Source organism: Oxyura jamaicensis, chromosome 2 (genome assembly GCF_011077185.1).
Source record: "Oxyura jamaicensis isolate SHBP4307 breed ruddy duck chromosome 2, BPBGC_Ojam_1.0, whole genome shotgun sequence".
NCBI classification, from domain to species: domain Eukaryota; kingdom Metazoa; phylum Chordata; class Aves; order Anseriformes; family Anatidae; genus Oxyura; species Oxyura jamaicensis.
The window spans coordinates 71,050,741-71,072,406 of NC_048894.1; the positions used below are offsets into that span (position 1 = coordinate 71,050,741).

The 21,666-nt window shown below is 35.5% G+C and overlaps 1 protein-coding gene across 1 annotated transcript in view; it reads right to left on the reverse strand.

Moving 5' to 3' along the window:
- Window positions 1–1,662: 1,662 nt before the first annotated feature.
- Window positions 1,663–21,666, reverse strand: part of MARCHF11 (membrane associated ring-CH-type finger 11) — a 29,760-nt gene continuing 9,756 nt past the window's right edge. The window contains exons 4-5 of the mRNA XM_035316279.1: window positions 9,477–9,669; window positions 1,663–2,430 (exon numbers count right to left, since the gene is read on the reverse strand). Coding sequence (XP_035172170.1) covers window positions 2,108–2,430; window positions 9,477–9,669 — 516 coding nt within the window. The 3' untranslated portion in view covers window positions 1,663–2,107. The remainder of the gene's footprint in view (window positions 2,431–9,476; window positions 9,670–21,666) is intronic.

The following is a 21,666-nucleotide window of genomic DNA, read 5'->3' on the forward strand; positions in this document are numbered from 1 at the left end:
CACGAGTCTTTCAAACATTTGTAGGCAGAAATCTTCTCTTGTCTTAAATTAGATCTATTGATCTTTTCTGGTGAGTCATTTTCATCCGGCACCCTAATTATCTGAATGTGAATGGAAAAGATCTCTATATAACAAAACATTTTCATATACTTTTGTTTTTAGGATAGTGTAAAAAGACACGTTTGCCTTAAATCTCACAGATTGTGGGTACCTAAAAGGTGTGAGACAACCTTCTAAGTATATTGAGCAAGGAATTCATTATTTGCCTTGTACTAACAGTGCTTTTGAGATACTCCGATTTCTACTTGGTCATGTGAAACTGTAGTCCTTCTGGGAAATAGGACGTTATTTAAGTGGTAATTAAGAATAATTAATTTATAGTGATACAGCAAGTTTCCCCAGTCATAGCTTCTCTTATCTTGTTTCTCCACAAATTCCTCCTTTGGGAAATTTTTGAAAGTTACTATGGAAGGGATAGTCCAGGTACTGCACAAAACATGTCTAGAACTAGTCACCCATTGGTTACAATATATTTTGGAACGCAAAAACGTTTAACTCTGCATGGGCTGTGGAAGCCCAGCAGTGCCCGTGGGTGTGCTGGCCCCACCACACGGCCCAGCAGCCAAGATGGCGGCGCCTCGCCTCAGGGACAGCCTGGGGAAGGGCGAGGCAGAGAGGGGCTGTGAGGGCCGGCCCCAGCCACATGCCCTGCACAGGAGTAAGGAGGCAGAGGAGTGGGGAATGGAGGGGTGCAGCAGGGGCTGGGAAGGACAGGTGGGTGGGTGGATGATGTTTTAGTTTTTAGCTTTGTTTCTTACGTTGCAACCCTATTTCAGCTGGCAATAAAAGCAGTTACTTTTCCCCAAGTTGAGTATGTTTTGCCCGTGATGGTAATGGGAAAGTGATCTCCCTGTCTGTCTTGACCCACGAGCATGTCTCACCTTATTTTCTCCCCATCATACAGAAGAGGAGCAGTGAGGGGGCAGCCACCCAGCATCAACCCACCACAAACTGTTGCAAGCAAGCCAGGGTTGTTGATCTTCAGTAAACTTAATTATTCACTTGGAAATTATTTCAATTTCTACTTGATTGAATGATGCTAGAATTTCTGCCATGAAACAAAAACAGAAGCAAACTCCATGGCACTGAATAGCTATCATGATAAAAGTGAATACTGACTTATTTTTAATATCCTCTTGTTACCTGGCAAAATTAAGGCTCTACATTTATTCTACTTCATTTTCAATTAGGATTTATTATTTCAGCAGTTGCAATGCAAAGTTGCAATCTCCTCTTTATTTTAAAGAATATGGGTGGACAATGTCTTATCATTAGAAGACTACTGGAAGCTCACATGCTGCTGAATGCAGCACCACTGCTTGGAAGACAGTGTTATGTCTGTGCACAGGCACAGCTCCAGCAGTCTGCAGATCTTGGAGTCTTGAGAGGAAATGAAAGATTCTTCCCCTGTCTGTGTCACACTCATATCTGATACCAACATCCCCGTGGGAGAGATAAAAGAAGAGTATGTATCTTCCCTAACGTTTTTAGAATACCTGCTGGACTTACCACTTAAAAGCATGGACAATATACCCCTTACTTAATTTCATCAACCTGAACCGAAACAAAATAAAGACATTTTAAAAAAGCATGCTTGATTTCTGTCAACATTTTTTTTTCTTTTTGAAAGGAGGTTGTTCAGTTTAATCCTCATGAAAGTGGGAAAAATAACAATAGTGGGTTAAAGCCAAAATTTAAGAAAATACATTTAAATATATATATATATTTACTTAAAAATTACTTTCTTTAGCATTCAAAGACCTAAGAGCTAAACTATATCATATACACCTCAGGTAACAAATTGACAAAAGATTTAATAAATCAAGACTATATAAAAAGCAAGAGGGTTTGTTGTTGTTGTTGGTTTTTTTTTTCAGAAAAAAATGTATTTGTGATTTAGCTGATCATATAAAAAGCATTAATTTTTTAAAAAAATGTGTATTTTTTTCAAGTGTTAATGGTTTCACCATTCATTGTAGCTACATTCCAAAGCCCTGTAACATCAGGGCACATTATCCTTATCTGTGTAGCACAGTGAGTGTAATCATTACACTGAGGTCACTCTCATCACTACTTCCCCAGAGCCGTTATCCTCTGATGAATCTTCCTGAGGCCTCATGCGGTTGAATAGATGTAACAATACGTAGCCACACTGAAATCTTGGTGAGGTTAACTGTGTTGGGTGAACTAAATTTCTGTTTCTAAATGCAGTCAGTGGTAACCACAATGTCCTTCCTGCTGAGGATTCGCCTCGATTGCTCTCTTCTATATCTGTAGCTTTATCATAATTTAACACATCCCAGTGTAGATTCACAGCCCTCCAGCGCTTAAACACTCGATAGACAGATGCACCTTCATGTACAATAAGTCCTGAAATTAAGAAAAGAAAGCATTAGTTCTTACAAAATGTCACTGGATATCATTTCGAGAGCAAATAAAGATGTAACTTCATAATACCATATTGTAATGAATCTGGCAACTGCCAGAATCCATTAAATTGCTTGTAACTCTGATAATTCAAATAAATTATACATATGCAATATAATATTCATGTGTTTAAGATTAGGGAAGGGAGCATGCATGTATTTAGTGTCCTTGTATATTTATAGTGATTTTAAACCCTTCCATTATATACTTAACCAAAATTCAAAATTTACACTATCTTCCTAGTCATTATAATTAGGAAATACAATTATTGTGAATAGAAGCTCAACATGACCAATACTGGAATTATCTGAGCATGCCTAACTGAAAAATATATCTAGATTTAAGTAAACCAATATAATTTAACCCAACCAGCAGATTTGTAAAGTGATTGTTAATGCTGGTGTTATTCTTGTTCACAGTAAGTCCTATTTATTGAGATTTTTACTGGTTTAAGTAGATCTTTAAGTCAGACCTTCTGTGATAGTCTTACATTTGTTCAACAGTGGTTTTTAGAATTCAATACAAATTCAACTGTTTTCACAGTCTTATTTCAATTTGGGAACACGGAAGAGTTACAACAACCTTGAACAGCTGCAAGAGTAATGACTTTCTTGCTTCAGTAGAGCAAGAAGAAATTACATGTTATGATTAACAATGATGAGCATGGCAGGGATGATGGGCTTTCTTCTTTTGCTTCAAAATTCAGTAGACAAAAATCAAGAATCACACTTTTTGTTGAGATCCAGGAATTCTTTTAGAAGGTCCTTTCAAGGACAATATAATCTATCTGGGGTCCTAAATAGACCAATCTGCGTCTGAGCTTCCATGTAGCTAGTATGTACTGTAAGCATGCAAGCAATTTGCTTGCTTAAATGAAATTCTTAATTTTTTCATAGGTATGCATATATTCTTTTTTTTAAAAAATATTTATATGCACATTCTTTGTGCATAAGTGATTTAAATATGTATTTACTCAGGAAATTCATGGAGCTTCAGCCTTATTGGGTTTTTCCTCTGTTCCTCAGCAGGCCTGGCAACCTGTATGGTTCTGAGCAATGTCATATGCTCGCTCTGACTCTCTGCTTTGAGAGGAGAGCAGTCTGCCTACCCAAACACATTTATAAATTAATAGTCCAGAGTTTTTTCTGCCTAAAATTTTCCTGTATGTTGCAAAAATCTGTATTATCATCTGTGGTGTCATAGACTACAGTTCTTTATCTCAAGAGATTGTATATTACCTGTTCCTACACAACAAAATCATGATTTAAGCATCTGAGTCTCACAATGGGGCTAACTGATACCAGAAAAGAGCCCTTCAAAGAAAGATGATACAAGCAGAAAGGATGATAACAAAATGTGTATGAAGAGCAAACTGCAGATTCAAGTGCAATGATTTGCAGTGCCTATCCTAATACATTTTTAAAGAGCATTACATTGAAAGGTGGATAAACACAAAGATGCAGAAAGACATGATTTCAGATGTAGTAGTCCTCCAAGCCTTTCAAGTCACCTAGAATTTATTGAAGAATCTGATACAGGCTAAATGACCTTTGATCACATACAAAATCTGCAAACCAAATAAGCCATGGTTTTATTGTTGTGATAAAGATTCCTTTTTTTTTTTTTTTTTTTTTTTTTTTACTTCTGATGGATTTCCTTTGGAATGGTAAGAGCATAACTGTAACTGTAACTTCCCCCTACCTGTCCCTAGATCATACTATTTTTCAGTCCAATCCTCCTCAAGATTGTGATGAAGCAAAATTGAGGGAACCTATTTACCCCAATCTAAGGATTTCTGATACCTGCCTACTCTGCCCTGGAACCCAAACAATGCATTTCAGAACACAGAAGGAAGCAATTGAGGAAGGATCATTGAGACACTTAAAAGTTTAAGAAGTATCGCCCCAGAATTACGACAGAAAAGTCATAGGTCTGTTGCTTTAAAAACTTTTTTCCTTTTTTTTGAGATTTTTTTTTGAGTTTGGAGTTTTTCAGGATTTACTGAAATTATATTTTCAGATTTTTCTCAACAATGGTAAAGAAGAGAAATTGTCTTTAAAATGGAAGCTGTTGTTCACATAGGCTCTAAAAGAGCTAAGGAACAAAGGATCAAATATTGCAAGGATTGAAACAAAGCAGTCAGATTTGGCAATGCTGAAGGTGGAAAAAATACGCTTTCACTACTTGTCTCTTCAAAAACTTACTTTCCTATCTCATAAAACTGGCAAAAGAATGCCAGGACTTGTTTGTCTCTTTTGAAAGATACTTTCAGGGGAAAACAAAAACAAAAAGCAAACTCTTCACTAAAAGTTCTGAGAGCATATACAAGAGGAAACCTGTGTAAGGTTTAAATGCTGGATGTGATATTCCAGTTACAGAGAAGTTCTGATGCTCAGAATATATGCAGTTAGTTAAAAAAGTAAAGGTGTAAGATACTGGAAAAAATCTTTTTCTTAAGAGTTCCACAACAAGGAATGCGGTAGAAGAGAAAAAAATTATACATCCTTGAGTTATACTAACTTGTTCCAAATACCATGGCTTCAATAGCACAGAGGACACATTTGTGGAAATGTCCTAGAGGAAAAAAATACAGATCAGCAGAATACCTTGTTTGACCTATACGTTCCCAAGAGGAAGTGTTAGAATTTGGTGCTGTTAGCTGTTCTGATGTACGGTCCAAGTAACATCTGCAAGGGACCAAGTCTGTGGGATGAGAGACCTGGCAAAATGTGCTAAGTAAGGCTCTAAGAAGGCTTTACCTCCACGATTTATTTCTAAAATTCAGCAATTGTGATGGGAGCCAGACAACAGGATTATGGGGACATAATTTTTGTTCTTTTATTGCAAAGTACTATGAAATTCTTTCTTTTGCTCTGTCCAACGTGTTTCATATCCCAAGTCACAGGAACACTTGAGCTTTTTCATACTGAATGTCTGTATAAGAAGGGCACATCTTTGTTCAGGGGTGTCATTATGTTTCGTTGCTTTAGTTATCACACTAATTTCTCTTATAGTGTTTTAGGAATGGTACTCCCAGAAGCATAAAAAACTTTTATTGGGGAATGAAAAACACTTTAGAAATAACTTCAACTATTGGACAAAAATGCCAGAGTCCACAAATGCAACAACAACAACAAAAAGCAATAAACTGGTTAAAACGTTAAAATGAAACATCTACTCTAACATATATTAATTACAAAGAACTTCTGCCTGTACATATTTACAACTAAGTGAGTTAGTTACACTAGTGTTGCAAGATATTTGGGGCAGTCAGGGAAAAAGAGGCTTGAAAGAGGACTGTTTCATTGGCTAAAGAAAAGTAGTCCAAGAAAAAGTGGAAGCAGAAAAAGGAGTGGGAGGCCAATAAGGAGTAGGATAACAAAACAGGAGTGGAGGCCATACAAAGAAACTAAAGCTGAGAAAAAGTGAAGGGTGAGAGGCTGAAAAAGGTAGGAGGCCAAAACGGAGTGGGAGGTTGACAAAAACATAGATGCTGAGAAAAAAAAATGGAATATGGAGGGGGTGGAAACTCAAAACATGTTAGGATGAAAAAAAAAAAAAGGATAGGAGGCTGACAAAAATGCAGAGGTTTAAAAAAATTGAGGTCAAAAAGTGGTTGGAGGCATAAAAGGGGAGAGGGGACAGAAAGAATTGGGAGGCTGAAAAAGGGTGTGGGGCCAAAAAGCGTTAGGAGGCCAAAAAAGGCTGCGGAAACTGAGAAAAAAAAAGGCAGGACTAAGAAAACATAAATCTTGAGAAAGAGTTAATAGTGAACAAACAAACAAAAAAAAAAAAAAAAAAAAGCTGAAATAAACTGGAGGCCAAAGAGAGGTGAGAGGGTGAAAAAAAGTAGAGGCTGAAATTGGCTGAGAGTCTGAAAAAAATGGAGTCTGGGAAAAAGTGGAAGCTGAAAGTAAGCGGAGGACAAAAAGGGATGGGAGGACCCAAAGGGATGGGAGACTCAAAAAAAGTGGAGGTTCAAAAGGAGAATAATTGGAAGCCACAAAACACTGGGAGGCAAAATTCAGTGTGAGAAAAAGTGGAGCCTGAAGCAGTGTGGGAGGATAAGAGAAAAGTACTAGGAGAAACAGAGTGGGAGGCTGAGAAAAAGATAGGTTCTGAGAAGTGGAAATCAAGTGTATGGGGCTGATAAAGTTGGACTTTGAGAATAAGAGGATGCTGAAATAGGATTTAAGACTGAAAAGTGTTGTAAGGCTGAGAAAAACATTAATTAATTAAGAGGTTGAGGCTAAAAAAGGGCAAGAGGAAAATAAAAGGTGGGAGACCGAGAAAAAAAAAAACGCTAAGAAAAAAAAGTTGATTGTGTAAAGTGTTGTGAATATGTCATTACCTTTGGGCAAACAACTTTTTAAATGATGACAACAAAATATATTCAAAAAATAGAGCTATTTAGATTTCAAGTGACCAAAAAATTGCATATTGTTAATGCAAAGCTATACTATAAGGAGATGCAGCTGAAGGCAGCTGGAGTAAACTTGGTTGTACCAGTCATTCACTTGTCTTGGAATGGGTGCTGCACAAACAAATCGCTATATATGCACAGATTTTGATTGAAATAAACAGATTCTAGTGGGAGTATAGATGTCCACTCATTGCAGATTCTTTGTAAGACTAAGCTTGAACTGAGAGAATGTCATGGATGACTCAATACAAATGAGAGCAGAGGACATACGAAGTAAGAACTGTGTCTGGCCATAACCATTGTGCAATGCTAAAAGCATATGTTAATGCCTTTTGGAAGTCATTAGCGTAAGTGACAGCATTGTGTTTTTATATAATTCATGATTAATAATTAACCTATTAGATAACTTTATTCAAAGATTTTAAATTAAAACTATCCGTCTAAAATCCTTCATTTATTGATGAAATAAAAAGATAAAATTGAATATATTAATAAATATTTTCAAGAGTTACAAGAATTCTTGGTTTTACAAGCATGCAGAATGCAGATTACTTTAAATTATATGCAGATTGAGTAGGCTGAATGAATCTGAATTATCAGAATTTTACAATTACCAAGCTGCCGCTTTCTGAATTTCCAGATACAATTAACTGTTAAGTCATATCAGCACTGAACTTCATTTGAACAGTGTTCAAATATGTTGACTTATAGTCAGTTTCAGTGGAAGTGATGTAAAAGTTTGCATTTATTTCTTTATGATAGGACTGTAAAAGATGCATTTAGGTCCTCTCAGGCAGGTCAGTTTATCTGGTGGATGAAGACAGCTATGCATCCACTGTGCTCCTGCATGGTGCCTGTTAGCTAGATGCTCTGCAGCTGTCTGAGGTACATGCTAGCTTGGTAGCTTCCTGGCCAGAGGTGGCTTGAGCCTGGCTGACTTAAAGGGCAGCCACCTAGCTTATGTACCAATCTACCACAGGCACACCTTACTATAGTTTACTTCTGTAGATAAATTCAGTAATATTTCTGCTCATCCACAGACATTCTCAACTGATTTTTAGATTGATTTAATTCAGGTGTTTTAATAGCCAATGAAATGGAAAGACATGAAAATCATTTAAAATAACTGGTTACTCCAATTGGCTGATGCATACCAAAGTAGATTTTGAAAATCAGAATCTATGTGAAAAAACAGAATTCTATATGAATGAAAAGCTTAGCATACCTGAAGCATATTTTCTTTACACTTGGAGTTTTGCTTTCTTTTTTACAAATACAAAAACCTCAGAAATTAAGTGCTCAGCAGGAAAAAACAGTATTTGAGAATCAACATGTAGCAGAAGGACATGTAACTGCGTTTTGTTTGTTTGTTTGTTTTCAATTAAAATTTGAGCACCCATCCAAACCAATGTTATATGGATCTTCTCTATCTGAGAAGATCCAGGTTCACAGAAGAAACTCTGTGTCAGAAAATATTCCAGAGTGGGCTTCTCATAAAAATTACAAAACAAATAGAAATGGTGATCCAACTGAAATATAAATATTCTTACAGTAATGAGATGGTGTCAATAAAAGATAATATGGCTTTATGGTTGGAGCAAAAGCCTTGATATTAGGAATCACTCTGTCTCTTCGCACCTTATTGAGTTGAATTCAGCCGCCTCTTTCATTGTTCCCATATAAGAGATTGGATAACATCAACCTTTATCGTTCAGAAATCTAAAAGCTAGCATCATGTAGCATTTTACTTCTGCATTTTCTTGGAACTGCAATTCTAAGAATGTGGTTTAGTGTTTACTCCAAGTTACTAAACTCTCTCTGCAATTAATTGTATCTATTAGCAATCAGTTCAAAGTTGTTTTACAAAATACATAAAGATTCCTATTTAAATATTTCTGGGTCAGTATATTATCAGAGAATTCAAAACTGGTCAAAATACTTTGCAGTAAATTGTAATTTCCTTTCTAACATTTTTGCTAAAGCTAAATGATGTGAGACTTTTCAATAGTGTAGCAAATTGTTATAGTCAGTAGTATCATGTGTTTCCTAACTGTTTTTATGATGTACAAAGAACTCAAACCTGTCTTCTCCATTCTTTTCTATTGCTAGCACAGCACCCTATGTAAGTCCATGCAAATTAATTTTGGACACGCAGTTTGATGACATCCTCAAGGGCTTTTCTGGTCCTTCACGGAGGTACAATCTAATACAAAGTTGCATCAGTAGAAAATTTGATAGCAGATAATTTTACTAATTCTCTTAATAATGTCATTGTTATTTTCACCTGTTTAGCTTTCTGAACTTTGTTAGTTTTCTGTATTTTCAAGTAGTTGAAACTGATGCTGTTCTCACCATTAAGATGCTTTGATCAATCTGAGGGTAAAGTGTCTTTGGTTCTTTTCTCTTTGCAGTATTTGTAACACTGTAAAAAGCAGTATTTGCTGAAGGCACCAACTGAGAATAGATCTGCAAAGAACTGGAGTGATTGATTAGAGTGACCAATTAGAAAAATAGATAGCCACAGTCTTAAACCACAGTCTGTGCTGTTTAAAGTTTTTGAGCTTACCTATGCATACTAGATCCATAAAACCATACATTCCATAGCAGATTTGAAAAAGGATGTCCTTTCTTTGCCATACTGCATAGGGGCTGAAGGCTGACCATAGAAGCCAAGTCACACTTGCTACTAAGAACAGAGATCCTAGGATTACAGCAACCATCTGCACTTTCTCAACCAGTGTTATAGTAATGCTTTGCCACTAAAAGAGAAACAAAGTTGTATAAGATAAAAATGTTATTATTTTCTGATTGTACATTCAATGCCACTTTTTCTTCCTGAAATCAGAAGTTATTTTTAAATTTAAACAGATCTTCATAGATTTTTACTAATATTCTTGACACTGACATTTTATATATATTTTTTTTCTACCTATTTTACTTTTAGTTAAAGTAAAACTAATAGTTGCTTCCCCATCCCCTCCAGCATCACTAACATCACCATCTAGTTGTGAACTTCAGAAGAGTTATTAGTTTTATTTTTGTTATGAACACATAAACAAAAGAAAACAAGAATACTCCTAGAAATTGAATTCAGTCTTTCATATTTGTAAACTAGTGAACAGAATAAAATCAATGTTGGGAAGACAACCTTGAGCTGGTTTTATGTTAGCGTAATAAGTTGGAAGTGGCACATTTCCTTTCCATTCCACTCCCCTCAAATTTTAAAGCCATTTTCCACTTTCCTGCTGCTCATCAAGGAAGCTCTTGGCTATCTCCAGGCATGCCAAGGTAGCTGGGGTTCTCAGCAAAAACCCATGCTAACAGTACAAAGAGACACCCCCAGCCTAGTATGTAGGCAACCTTAAGTCTGAGGAAGAGCCCTTAATATAGGTAGCATGCACATTTCTTTCCAGTGCACCTTAATCATGCCTGTCTTTCCTGGGAAGGCTGTATCCTCTGTGTGTCAGGTGACTCGCATTTATGTTAAAAGATTTAAATATAAAGAGTATGCTTACTGAATTCTGTCAAGATAAGAACAGAAATAAATTGTTAAAACAAAGAGTCACTAGACCAAAATACTGCATAATAAAAAAAGCATTCTAGCTTTCCCTTAATATATATGGTCTTTTTTGGCCTACTCCTTGTCTGAATTAGTTTGGTAGACTCCACACTGTAGACCCATCAACTATTCCAGAGCTAGAGGGCAGAATTTTTAGATTGACATATTTATTGTTCCTAATTTTGAACATATCTGCCCACTTCAAGGGTTGCAATAGGGAACAGGTGGAGATAGAGCTACTGAACTTATTACCTCTTTTCCCATCTAGTAATGATTTTTCCTTTCTCTGCTACTTTATAAAACCTTTCTTTTTTAACCAGCAGTTGGGTACCCAGTAGTGTATGATCATAAGATGCTAGAATAATTCAAGTTGCAATGGGCTGTGAGAGGTCTCTTGCTGTTTAACACACAGTCAGTGATGAGATCAGCCCAGGTTGCTCAGGGCTTGGAAACTTCCAAGTATGGAGACAGCTCAATGTCTCTGAGCAATCTGTTCCACTTCTTGACCGTCCTTAGGTCAAAAAAACTTTTTTCTTATATCCAGTCTGACTCACCACTTCAGCTCTCTTTCTCCCATCAACTACCACTAGGAAGAGCCTGGGTGAGCAATGTGTACCTCTGTTCTTTCATTTCTTTCAGCTTTTCTCATTGACTTTTTTAGCTGTTGCCTAATTTGCACATCTGGTCCTTACCTCTTCTTGCAGCCTTCTGAATATAACAGTACAAAAAGATAGCCATACAACAGTCTGTGAAGTATGTATCTTGAAATACTATCCATTTATAATTAACTTATTAAACACATATTAACCGTCTTATTAAACTTAAAGGTTGAAATGGGACTATTCATATTCAATAACGTATTTTTTACAGTAGAGCAACTATGGATACTCATTTTCTTTGCTAGGATTTTTTTTTTTTTTTTAATAAGGTCAAGGAAGGTCAATTACAACTGATGCATGACAGAATGGAGTGAGCTTCTCATGACTCAGATATTACTTGTATATGGGACTTAAATGTCAGGACTGAAATTCATAGAGCTCTCATAGGGGTATGTTCAACAAAACTATTTTTAATTTCTCAGCTAAAGCCACATAGTGTAACCTGGCAGAAAACTGTCAAAAATGCTATTGGTTATGAATCTTTTTCTATCTTCTTTCATTATTAGTTTGAGACAAACCCATAATATATTTGCTCAGAATGCCTGAAATCAAAGTATATTTACATAAAGTAAAATTTAGTTATATGCATTAACTGTTATGCAAAATGTTAAACTGTCAAATTCATGGGAGAAGCTGACAATAAACTGAAAAAAAAGGTTCTATCACTAAAATAAATAGCAGATCTTTGACAGTGCAATTTCCTGAGCTCACTTCACTTCAGCTTATTTTGATTTTTTTATTTTTTTTCTTAGGTTACTCATAATTATTTTTCAAAGATAGCACTGAACAGAAGGAAAAGTCCTCCAAACATTCGGGATGAGTAACATAGAGTGCAGTTTAGATACAAAGCCCGCTCTTTATTTTGGTATTGTCTGGCATACAATTTCTATTCCTGTCACCCATTCCCAACCAGAATCAACCACTCCTATCACCTTTTTTTTAAAATTATTTTTAATTTTTATTTTTCGCATGAAAAGGTCTCAAAAGGATCTCAGTAGGGCATCTGTTGACTTTGCCAAACTTTTTCTTTATAGAAAATTTGACCTTGAAAAGTCCTAAGAGACATAGACATGACCCTAGCATGTTCTCAGTAATGCATTCTAGTTATTTTGCTATTCTCCTGATAAGATTAATTGTCTGACAAGAATCTAAGTAACTGAATCCCTCAACCTGTATAAACTCAGTAATTCCAAAGATTCAGCATATTAGCATGCTACCAACCAGGAAGGTGAGCCACCCCAGTTACTGAGAAAATGCACAAGCCTTCCAGAGATTGTAGTTCCTAACTACTTTGCCTTTAAAAATCACAGAACATTTAAAAATCAAATCAAATCAAAACAAAACAAAAACAAACAAACAAACAAACAAAAACAACAAAAACAAAACAAAACAAAACAAAACAAAACAAAACAAACAAAAAAAAACAAAAACAACAACAACAAAAAAAAGCAAGAACCTCAAAAAGGACTTGGATGTTTTCTTCTTAGCCACTTTGCCCTTTGTGGTATCTGCTGCCTTTTTTCTGTACAAAAGAAACTGTACTCTTCCACCTTCCTCAATATGAAGGTCAGCAGTTACCAAGTAATTATATATTTTATAAAAGTTATGTTCCTATTGTTCTTATTAGTATAAGTTAGTTAAATTAATTGGTGAGATTCCACAGTAAAAGGGGGAGAAGGATTGTGTGTCTAAGTTACAGGGTATTCAAGAAGTCCAGAGAGTTTTATGCAAAACTAGTAACTCATCTCCTAGCACTAGGCAGCCTGCCATAAGAATCCAACACCGTAACAGTTGGACGGATTGGTGTTAAGCTCTAACATGCCATCAGGTTGGGGAACTTGGTTAGTGTGTATGTCCCTTCTTAGTGCAACTGGCAAGACTGCGCATGTTCCTAATGGCTAACTTACCAGAATTGAAACTTCCTTCCCCCGGCCCCGAAACAATTTTGGTTCAGAAACTTATTCTGAGGCTGTCTCTTGGGAAATACATGCCTTCATTTTTTTCCCCTTAACTTTGCCTGAGTTGGGTATGAATTATAAAGAGCAAGCAGATCAGACTGAGGCATACGTATCTTTCACGTAGTGAAGAAGGTATTCTATAGTTACAAGGCTATTCATATGTAAATAAGTACAAAAGATTTAGGTCTTTAAGTAGACATAGACAATATTAGCCATCAGGCAATGAGGGCAATTACTTGGGACTGTATTGTTTGGTGGCATTGCACTTCAGGACACGATTACTGAAGAACAAACAGCAGCTGTGATTAAAATGCTCTCTACTGTCTGTATTCTCATGCAAAGTTCAGCTAATATGTGTGACTATACACTCTGACAAACACTTAAGAACAGAAGACTTTTTCTAAGACTTAGATTCTGTTTATAGTACCAAAAGCCATTTAAGCTTTATTTGATTTCTTACAAACTTTCACCTTACTGCGTGCCCTGTTATAATCATGTCACCTTTTAGTGTTAAAATTACTGCTTTCAATAAAGTGGTCACAAAAGTAATGTACTAAAAATAAATCAGTGATAGTTAATGTTGAGAAACTGCATTTAGAATGTAACAGTCCAAATTATTTAACATTTCAGATTGAATGATTGTGTCATTAGTAGTATGCCATAATTTAAATCCATTATTTCCATAAAAGTATTTCTCATTTTCTTCATATAACTTGCCTTATAACTCTTAATTGCTCAAGATTATGACTTCCTAATTCATTTTTGTCATTTGCTGACTATACATTCTGTAATCAATAAGAGTTCTTTTATCTAAATTTGACCCAATCAGAAAAGATTTATACAGCCTTTTAGTGTCCGGTTCTATAAAGTACAATAAATAATATAACAATAAATTTGCTTAAAAATAAAAAATAAACTTTAAATATTTTGTATCTGAACAACTACAATGATACTTTTTCAAAGACAGATTCATAAAAAAATCCTTTAAATTTCTGTGAAATAGGATCCCATTTCATGCTCCTTCCCACCAAATCTGTAATGTTACAATGTATCATGCCATTCCTCTTGCCCATTAAAAGAACATATTTTTTTTACCTTAATATATAGTAAAAACTTTCCTTGAAGATGGTGCTTTCATAAACAAAATAAAAGTCATGCTTCTGGTTTTAATACAACGTTATTTTTTTTTGTCCTTTTGGAACTTCCTACACTTTCACTTTTACTGACACTTTATTATGTTTGACTTTTAATCTTTTATTTACCATTGCTCTTTCTTTCATGAGTCATTCAGAAGTCTGATACACTAATGGCACCCTATAGTTTTGTTTCTGGCCCGCTAAACTTTTTTTCCCCTTTTCTTCTGAATGCATGCTCTGTCAAGGAGAATTACTGCATAATTTCTTATTTTTTAGGCAGAGACTTCCAGAAGTTGAAAGAAACATACTGCTTTGAAAGGCTAATTGTTAAAAAATAAAATTAATACAGTTATATGCATCATATGCATATATGCTCCTTGCATATATGTATGTTATGTATGCTCCTTACTAACATAAAGATGGACATAATATTCAAAGATTTGCCATCTTTGTGAAAAATCATTATTAACCTATTTTTTTAATGATGCCTTGTTAAAGCCCATTGATTATTATAAAACATGTAGCTTAAAATCACTGATTAAGAATGAAATTGCACTTAGAATACTTTATAGGAAAAATGCCTGCAGTGAAACTACAGGTTGTCTTACATCCTTAATAAAGAACGTATGAAAATTGCTTATCACTCCCTGCATGAGATGACAGAGAGTAGCTCGCCTACTGAGTTGGTAGTTCCAACTCAGGAAGACCAGCAGCAGATGATGAGACAGAAGACATCCCTGGAAGTGTTCAAGGCCAGGCTGAATGGGGTCTTGAGCAACCTGAAGGTGTCGGTGCCCATGGCAGGGGAGTTGGAACAAGGTAATCTTTAAGGTCCCTTCCAACCCAAAGTATTCTGTGATCCTATAAAGATACATAAGGTTTATCCCATGCTTCTTAGGGGTAACAAAATCTTTTGCAAATGTATGCCTTTACCATGTTTTAAATTTGTGACTCAGCGCACAGTTTTTCAAGCATGTCATCATAAGCAATGGGCCACATTCACTTTCTTTAAATCCATATCAATCGAGAAATCAATGTGACTACTAAGGTTCTGGGTCCAGAACAAATAAAAAGTCATTATAAAAACGTATCTCCTTTAAAAATGTAGTAAGAAGTAGCATATATATGAACACTTGTTCATGATCAACCTTGTCATGTTGGTGTAATGCTAAATAAAATATAGAAGTACACTAGAGGAACTGGTCTTGACTTGGTTGCTACCAGCTATCTACTCTATCTCTTCCATATATGCTGCACAGTTGCAATCACAGTAGCAAAAGTAACAAACGGAAATGTTCACATGCTTCAACTGCCTCAGTCTGTAATCCAAATAAATTGCTTAAATTGAGGAACTGTTGGGAATTACAACCTCATTTTATTTTATGGAATCTGCTCACATTAGACTCTGATTCCCTCTAGTCAGTCTGGAAGGTGCATTTAATATAAAATTAATTAAAAATAGCTGGCAGTGAACAAACCTGATGGTGACCCATTATAACAAAGCATGGTTTATCCAAAGATGTATCAATTATATGACTTCAAAAAGTTGTTATAGATTGGTCTACTTGCACTGGCTGCTAGAATCTGATAGCTTTGACAGGAAAAAATTCTTAAACAGTCATTCATTATGTATAACAGGACTTGCAATCTGTTTATGACTAAAACTTAAGCAAAAGAATTCAATGATTTAGGTCCAATAAACCATTTTTAAAGTGCTAGTAGTCTAGATAATCAGATAATTAATTTTTCTAAAGTGTTTTGCAGTACACACAGAACACCATCTGCGTGATTTAATATGTAGAGATATTGTCAAGCTATTGACCAACCTAGATAGAAAATGCATAGGCACATACAGGCAAACATTTGAAATGCCATTTTTGGCAATAGGCTTCTATTTCTATGTCCTTTTTAAAAATAACTGATGCCACAAAAATTGCTGTTCACCTTTAATGCTTACCTATTTTGATAAATTATTAAGACAAAGTGCCTCTAGTCATAATTTCCATTATATTTTCTTTCTGTGTATCAGATAGATTGTGAATACAGATAATTTGGCTTGTAACTTCTCAGTCTGCTTGGAAGGCTATACCAGTACTTTACTTGGGACATTCTGAAGGCATAGCATTCGCTGAAGAGGTACAGTCCATCCATGCAGCACACATGCAATTTAGCTGGTAGTCCCTTGAAGCTGATAGCTCCTAGAAATGTTGGCTTATTGCATATACCTGATTGAATAGAACATCTGCCCTTCCACTGGATGCATCTCAGATTTCTGAGTGCCCAGAAGCCTGGAAATCCTGGAAATCTACTTCTTGGACACAAAATGACAGTATCAAAAAGAGTTCTGGAGATGCATTTTCCTTCTCTCTAAACCTGTTGAGCTAAAACTACTCAATACTTTTAACAGGAGAAAATATGCTGACCATGTGGATAATATCACACAACTCAAAAAATGTGTAAAAAATTGCTCAGCACAGAGGGACAGAACAAGCCTCTCTCACAAAAACACCCTGACCACCTGTCAGTGTACAAAGGAATCATCTGCTCTTGACCATTTTTGATGTCTTCTTGTCTATCTTATAGTATTCAAGTATTAATCCCATTTACTGAAACTCCCATGTCATCTACTAACTGGATTTTCCAAAACTGTTGATTAATCTGTCTTTTTAACACTATGAATAATTATATCATTTTTACAACCTCTACAAGATGAAAGATAAGGGGTTTATGTGAGAATATTCTACACCCTAATGGTTGGTGCATTCCCTTTAGGTAGGCCTTGATTCAAATCTGTTTTTCTCCTGAGCTAAAGCAAGATTTAAAATTCTTAATAAACGATATTTGCATGGTATTCAGAATATGCAATAGTACAATTCTTCAAAGTCATTTACTGGAACATTTTCGGTCCACATACTGGACACACAGATACATCCTGAAACAAATAGAGAGAAAATGAAATTGATTCCTGTATAGGAATCACCTCTATAGAGATGTGTAGGGACATGAATTTAGTACCACATAAAGCTTCAGGACCTTTCTCGGACACTGGTCTACCTCAGTGGTTCTGGATACTGAAAAAGAGGCCATTGAAAGGTTTTTCCTGAAAAAGCACCATACAAATGATGTCAAGGTGGAAGAAATGCTATATAATGGGAAACTCAGAGTTCAGAGTTCTGAGTTTACTGGAAGAACACTGAAAGAGGGCTTTTCTATGGCACTGTACTATGAAAGAGTTAAAAATGCTAAGCATTAATGTATTTTTCCAATCTAGGCTGAACACGCAATGATGATTAGATGATAGAGCCCAAAAACATAGAGGTACAACAAAATCAATTGGAAAAACATGTTTAAGAAGTTTTGTTTAAAGTTAACAACATTTTACTGCTTTCTACTATTTGCTTCTAATCTGACTGAATCTATATCAATATCAATCCATATCATCCTCATCTATTGCCACTGGATTCCTTTGTATCCTACTGAAACATTATTCAGCTGAGAATCAGGCCCTTCACAATATTTCTCGCAAAAAGCAACTCCTTACCATCAATTAGGCACCGGATCTGAAGTACCTTTATTGTCCAGTCTTATTCCTATCGCTATATGGCAATGATGTGTTTTGGTAGTGAAGGGTATCTCACAAGAAAACATTTGAGTACAAATATTGACCTTGTACCTTTTGGTCCTAACCAAAACTAATTCACAGAATAGGATGAGAATTTTCATAGAAACCTTGGAAAATCTGGAAGATGCAGCATAAGGGAAGACACAATCCTGTTTTCAAGTGCTTCCTTGTGAGATATAAAACAAGGAAACTTCGGATTTTGAGGGCAAGATGAAAGAAACATGTACTTAGTTCAGAGCTAGGGTTGTTGCCTTGCCTAATCGCCAAGCAAGATACATGTATCTTGGGTGAGGGCTAAAAGGCAGGATGATAAAAATACCAAGGTATTATCAACTAGCATGTAATCATGGAGAAGACAATCCTGGATTCTGGCTTGAACAAAATCTGTTAGAACCTGCTCTAAAACTCAATTAGAATGCAATCTACTAGATTAGCAAGTCAATTAGATTGATTCTATAATCAGTTACACTAGCAATAAATCTTCATTTGAAGACAATTTTTATAATTATAAAAAATTCATAATTATAAAATTTAGATTGTGTAAATATGGTAAACAGCATAATGCTTGAAAATTTGGCCTAATGGAAGAATTAACTTATTTATTATGATGCTTTTTGTTTTATATATTATGTAAGATGTGCAATAATTAAAACTTGATATAAAGAGATACACAATACATTTATGATTATACATATTAATATAATGTATTATTGTATATTTATTAATAGTAATATGTTAAATTTTAACTTATTCAATATAAGAATTTAATAAACAGCAAAATTTTAAAAATCAGTTGCCTTAGTAAGCTTTTACAGATATTGCTACATAATCACTGCTACAAGCTAGTAGATGCTGCTGTTTGAATTTGTAAACAATCTTTTTTCTAGTATTTTGGGATAGCCACTGAAAATATACAGCTTTCTGACATTATATTATGCATCAGCATTCATAGCACTACAAGAAACAATGGTTATATTATCAAAAACTGTAATATCCATTCATATTGTTGTGCTTGGAAGTCCTTAAACTATAAATTGTTCTTAGCTTAATGGTGCTTATATGACTCATACACAGCCCATGTAACATCTCTTCCAGTACAAATACGGACATAAAAATACCCTTGGTTTCTCTCAAATCAAGAAGCACCTAAAAAAAGAAGGATAAGCACATGCTGTACATACAGAAAACACATATCAAAGAACTACTTACTGTTCTGCAAATTATTTTTCAAATTATTACATTTTCTAGACCGCAGTGCCTTCTTTAAATTCAATAATCACATATGACGGAGGTGTCAGTCTTCTTTTCATATCAGCAACTGTCAAATTGCTCTGTCTTAAAGTCAGCACTGTTTCCAGTTTCCTTAAAAATATTAACAATAGGATCTGAGTGCTGATGACAATAGTTTAGGGTGCTCTTGGAAAAACACCATAATGATCCTACAGGAAGTCCTGAGGCAACTTGTTGTTCACTTGGTAAATTTATCTACATAGGATGGTGCTCTCTGATTTACCTCTCTGGAATGTATAGAAACAGACAAGAAAAATCTTCAATTTACCCTTGATATTCAAAGCTTGTAAGCAACTCATCCCTATAAGCACTGATGAAGCATGTCAGATGGAAATCTGGCCATTTCCTTAGTCAGGAACATTAGTGGAATTTATTTTATGGCATGGGTGATAGCCACAGAAAACCATAAAACCTATATGAAAAAGGCATTCAGAGGTTCAGACAACTAAATCATAGAGGTATTAAGAACTACTTAGGTCTCTTTCAACTACTGCTACTCTGATAAAAACAACTCTGAAGTAGAGAATACTGACTATGGCCTAATATCCCCAAAACCTGTATGAAAAAGTCAGGAAAATGGCCAGTATTCTGACACCAGCACCAGACAGCTTCTGCAATGTAGTGAAAAGGACCATTTCTGCCATACTGGCCTTAACTCGCACAGGATTCTAAGGGAGAAAAGAGACTGGAAGAAGGAATTAATCCTTCTTCTGGTTTCTCCACTAGGTGGACTAGAAGTGATTGTGCAGCCCTAACACTGTAAGAAAAAGGTTGATTTTTTTGTGTGTCCATGTATGACTATGAAAACAAACCTTCCAGCTTCCACCTAAAAGCTGTTCCACCTAGAACAGCTTTTAGAATGTCAGTTTTGAATGCCTACTCATGGCCAACCAAAGTGAAGCAGCTCAGTCTCTCAGTGAAGATTCTGAGTCCAGATACAGAATTCTCCAGCAAGCAGCTAAGCAAATGATACTTGGGATCTCTTACCACCCTGCATAAATGATGAATGCTGCAGACAGACAAAGCAGTAGCACCATGGCCTATCAGTACATACAGAATTTTTCTGAAAGTGTTTTTCTTGATTAATGAAAATAAATACAAGAGATGCAAATTAATTGCCCCTTTGGAAAAATGCAAATCCCCACATTAATTTGAGCTTGTAAAGGAAGTTATTTAACTTTCTAAAGTCCTTTTCCTTTTCATATCATAAAACAAAATCTACAAAATCCTTTTCCCTGAAAGAGAATTAGGCATTTGATTACTAGAGGAAAAAAAAGGCAGTTAAAATCCTGCTGCAGGAGATTTCCGTCCCAAGAATCTTCCTGACTTCTGTCAGAATCCTGGAAAAGGGGCAGTCAGCATAGTGACTGAGGGGAGTAGAGAAACAGTGGAGTGACAAATTCAGTGTCATAGCCAAGGGATTCACATGTAAGAGGCAACGATGGCTCAGTACTTAATCTGGCCAATTCATTAGCAAAGTTAGGGAAGGATGAAAAAGTGGGAGACAGTGACACTGGGACAAAGACAATATTCACAATTCAGATATGTTAATTCAAGGTCAGACACACAGCACCATGGAAATACTAGGTGATTTTTAAGTAAACAGACCTGATTTTTGTACCTCTGAACCCAAAAGACGAGAGGAATCTCTTCAAGGTTATTATGAGGAGCTAGTTTGTGAGAGTTGTGCAATGAAGACAAAGATTCCCTTGTGTCAAGTAAACACTAAAACATCTGCAAGCAACTGAAATACAGATTACATCTATTCTGAAATAATCTGGTCTAGAAGACTGAAGTTCTTAGATCTCATAGGTCCTAATTGCTGTGGCTATGTTTACAGCAAACGTATCAGTGAGATCTACAAAAGTATGAATGGAAGGCCCAGTAGGTAGATGAGCTTCTGAAACCCCCACAGCCATAAACTCTTCCCAGGGAATCCACAATTTTAAAACACATTCAAATACCTGGTAATCATATCAACTCTTATTGATGTAAAATCTCTGAAGTAGATGTATTCCCTGAGAATCATCAACTATTCTACATTTTTCTCAATCTGTTACTCCAAGCCATAGAAAAGAAAGACTGAAGTAAAGGAATTTGAAATCCCTAAGAAGCGTATGATGGTCCCTCTCCTTACACTGAGCAGTGGATGACATGAAAACCTTCCCCTTAAGTTTGACAAAAAGCAGACAGTACTTAATCAAATTACTATTTCATACAAACTTTCAGAAAGCAATGACACGATCACAATACTCTGTAAATGCTGTTTGAAGAGAAAGTGACCCTCTTTATTAAATCTCATGTGAACTTTAAGATGATTTTAAATTACTATTTTAATGATGATTTTAAGTCATCATTGTACATTTCAATATAGGCAAAGTGTCCTTTTTGGAAAGTGACGTTAAATGATTGGAGCTTCCAATGATTCTTGAGGCCACTAAAGAAGAGGTTATGTGGAAGACAGTGCTAGAAGTGCAGGAAAAGACTGCATGTTTAAGACTCCAATATTCTATTCATGTTATTCTGACAGGA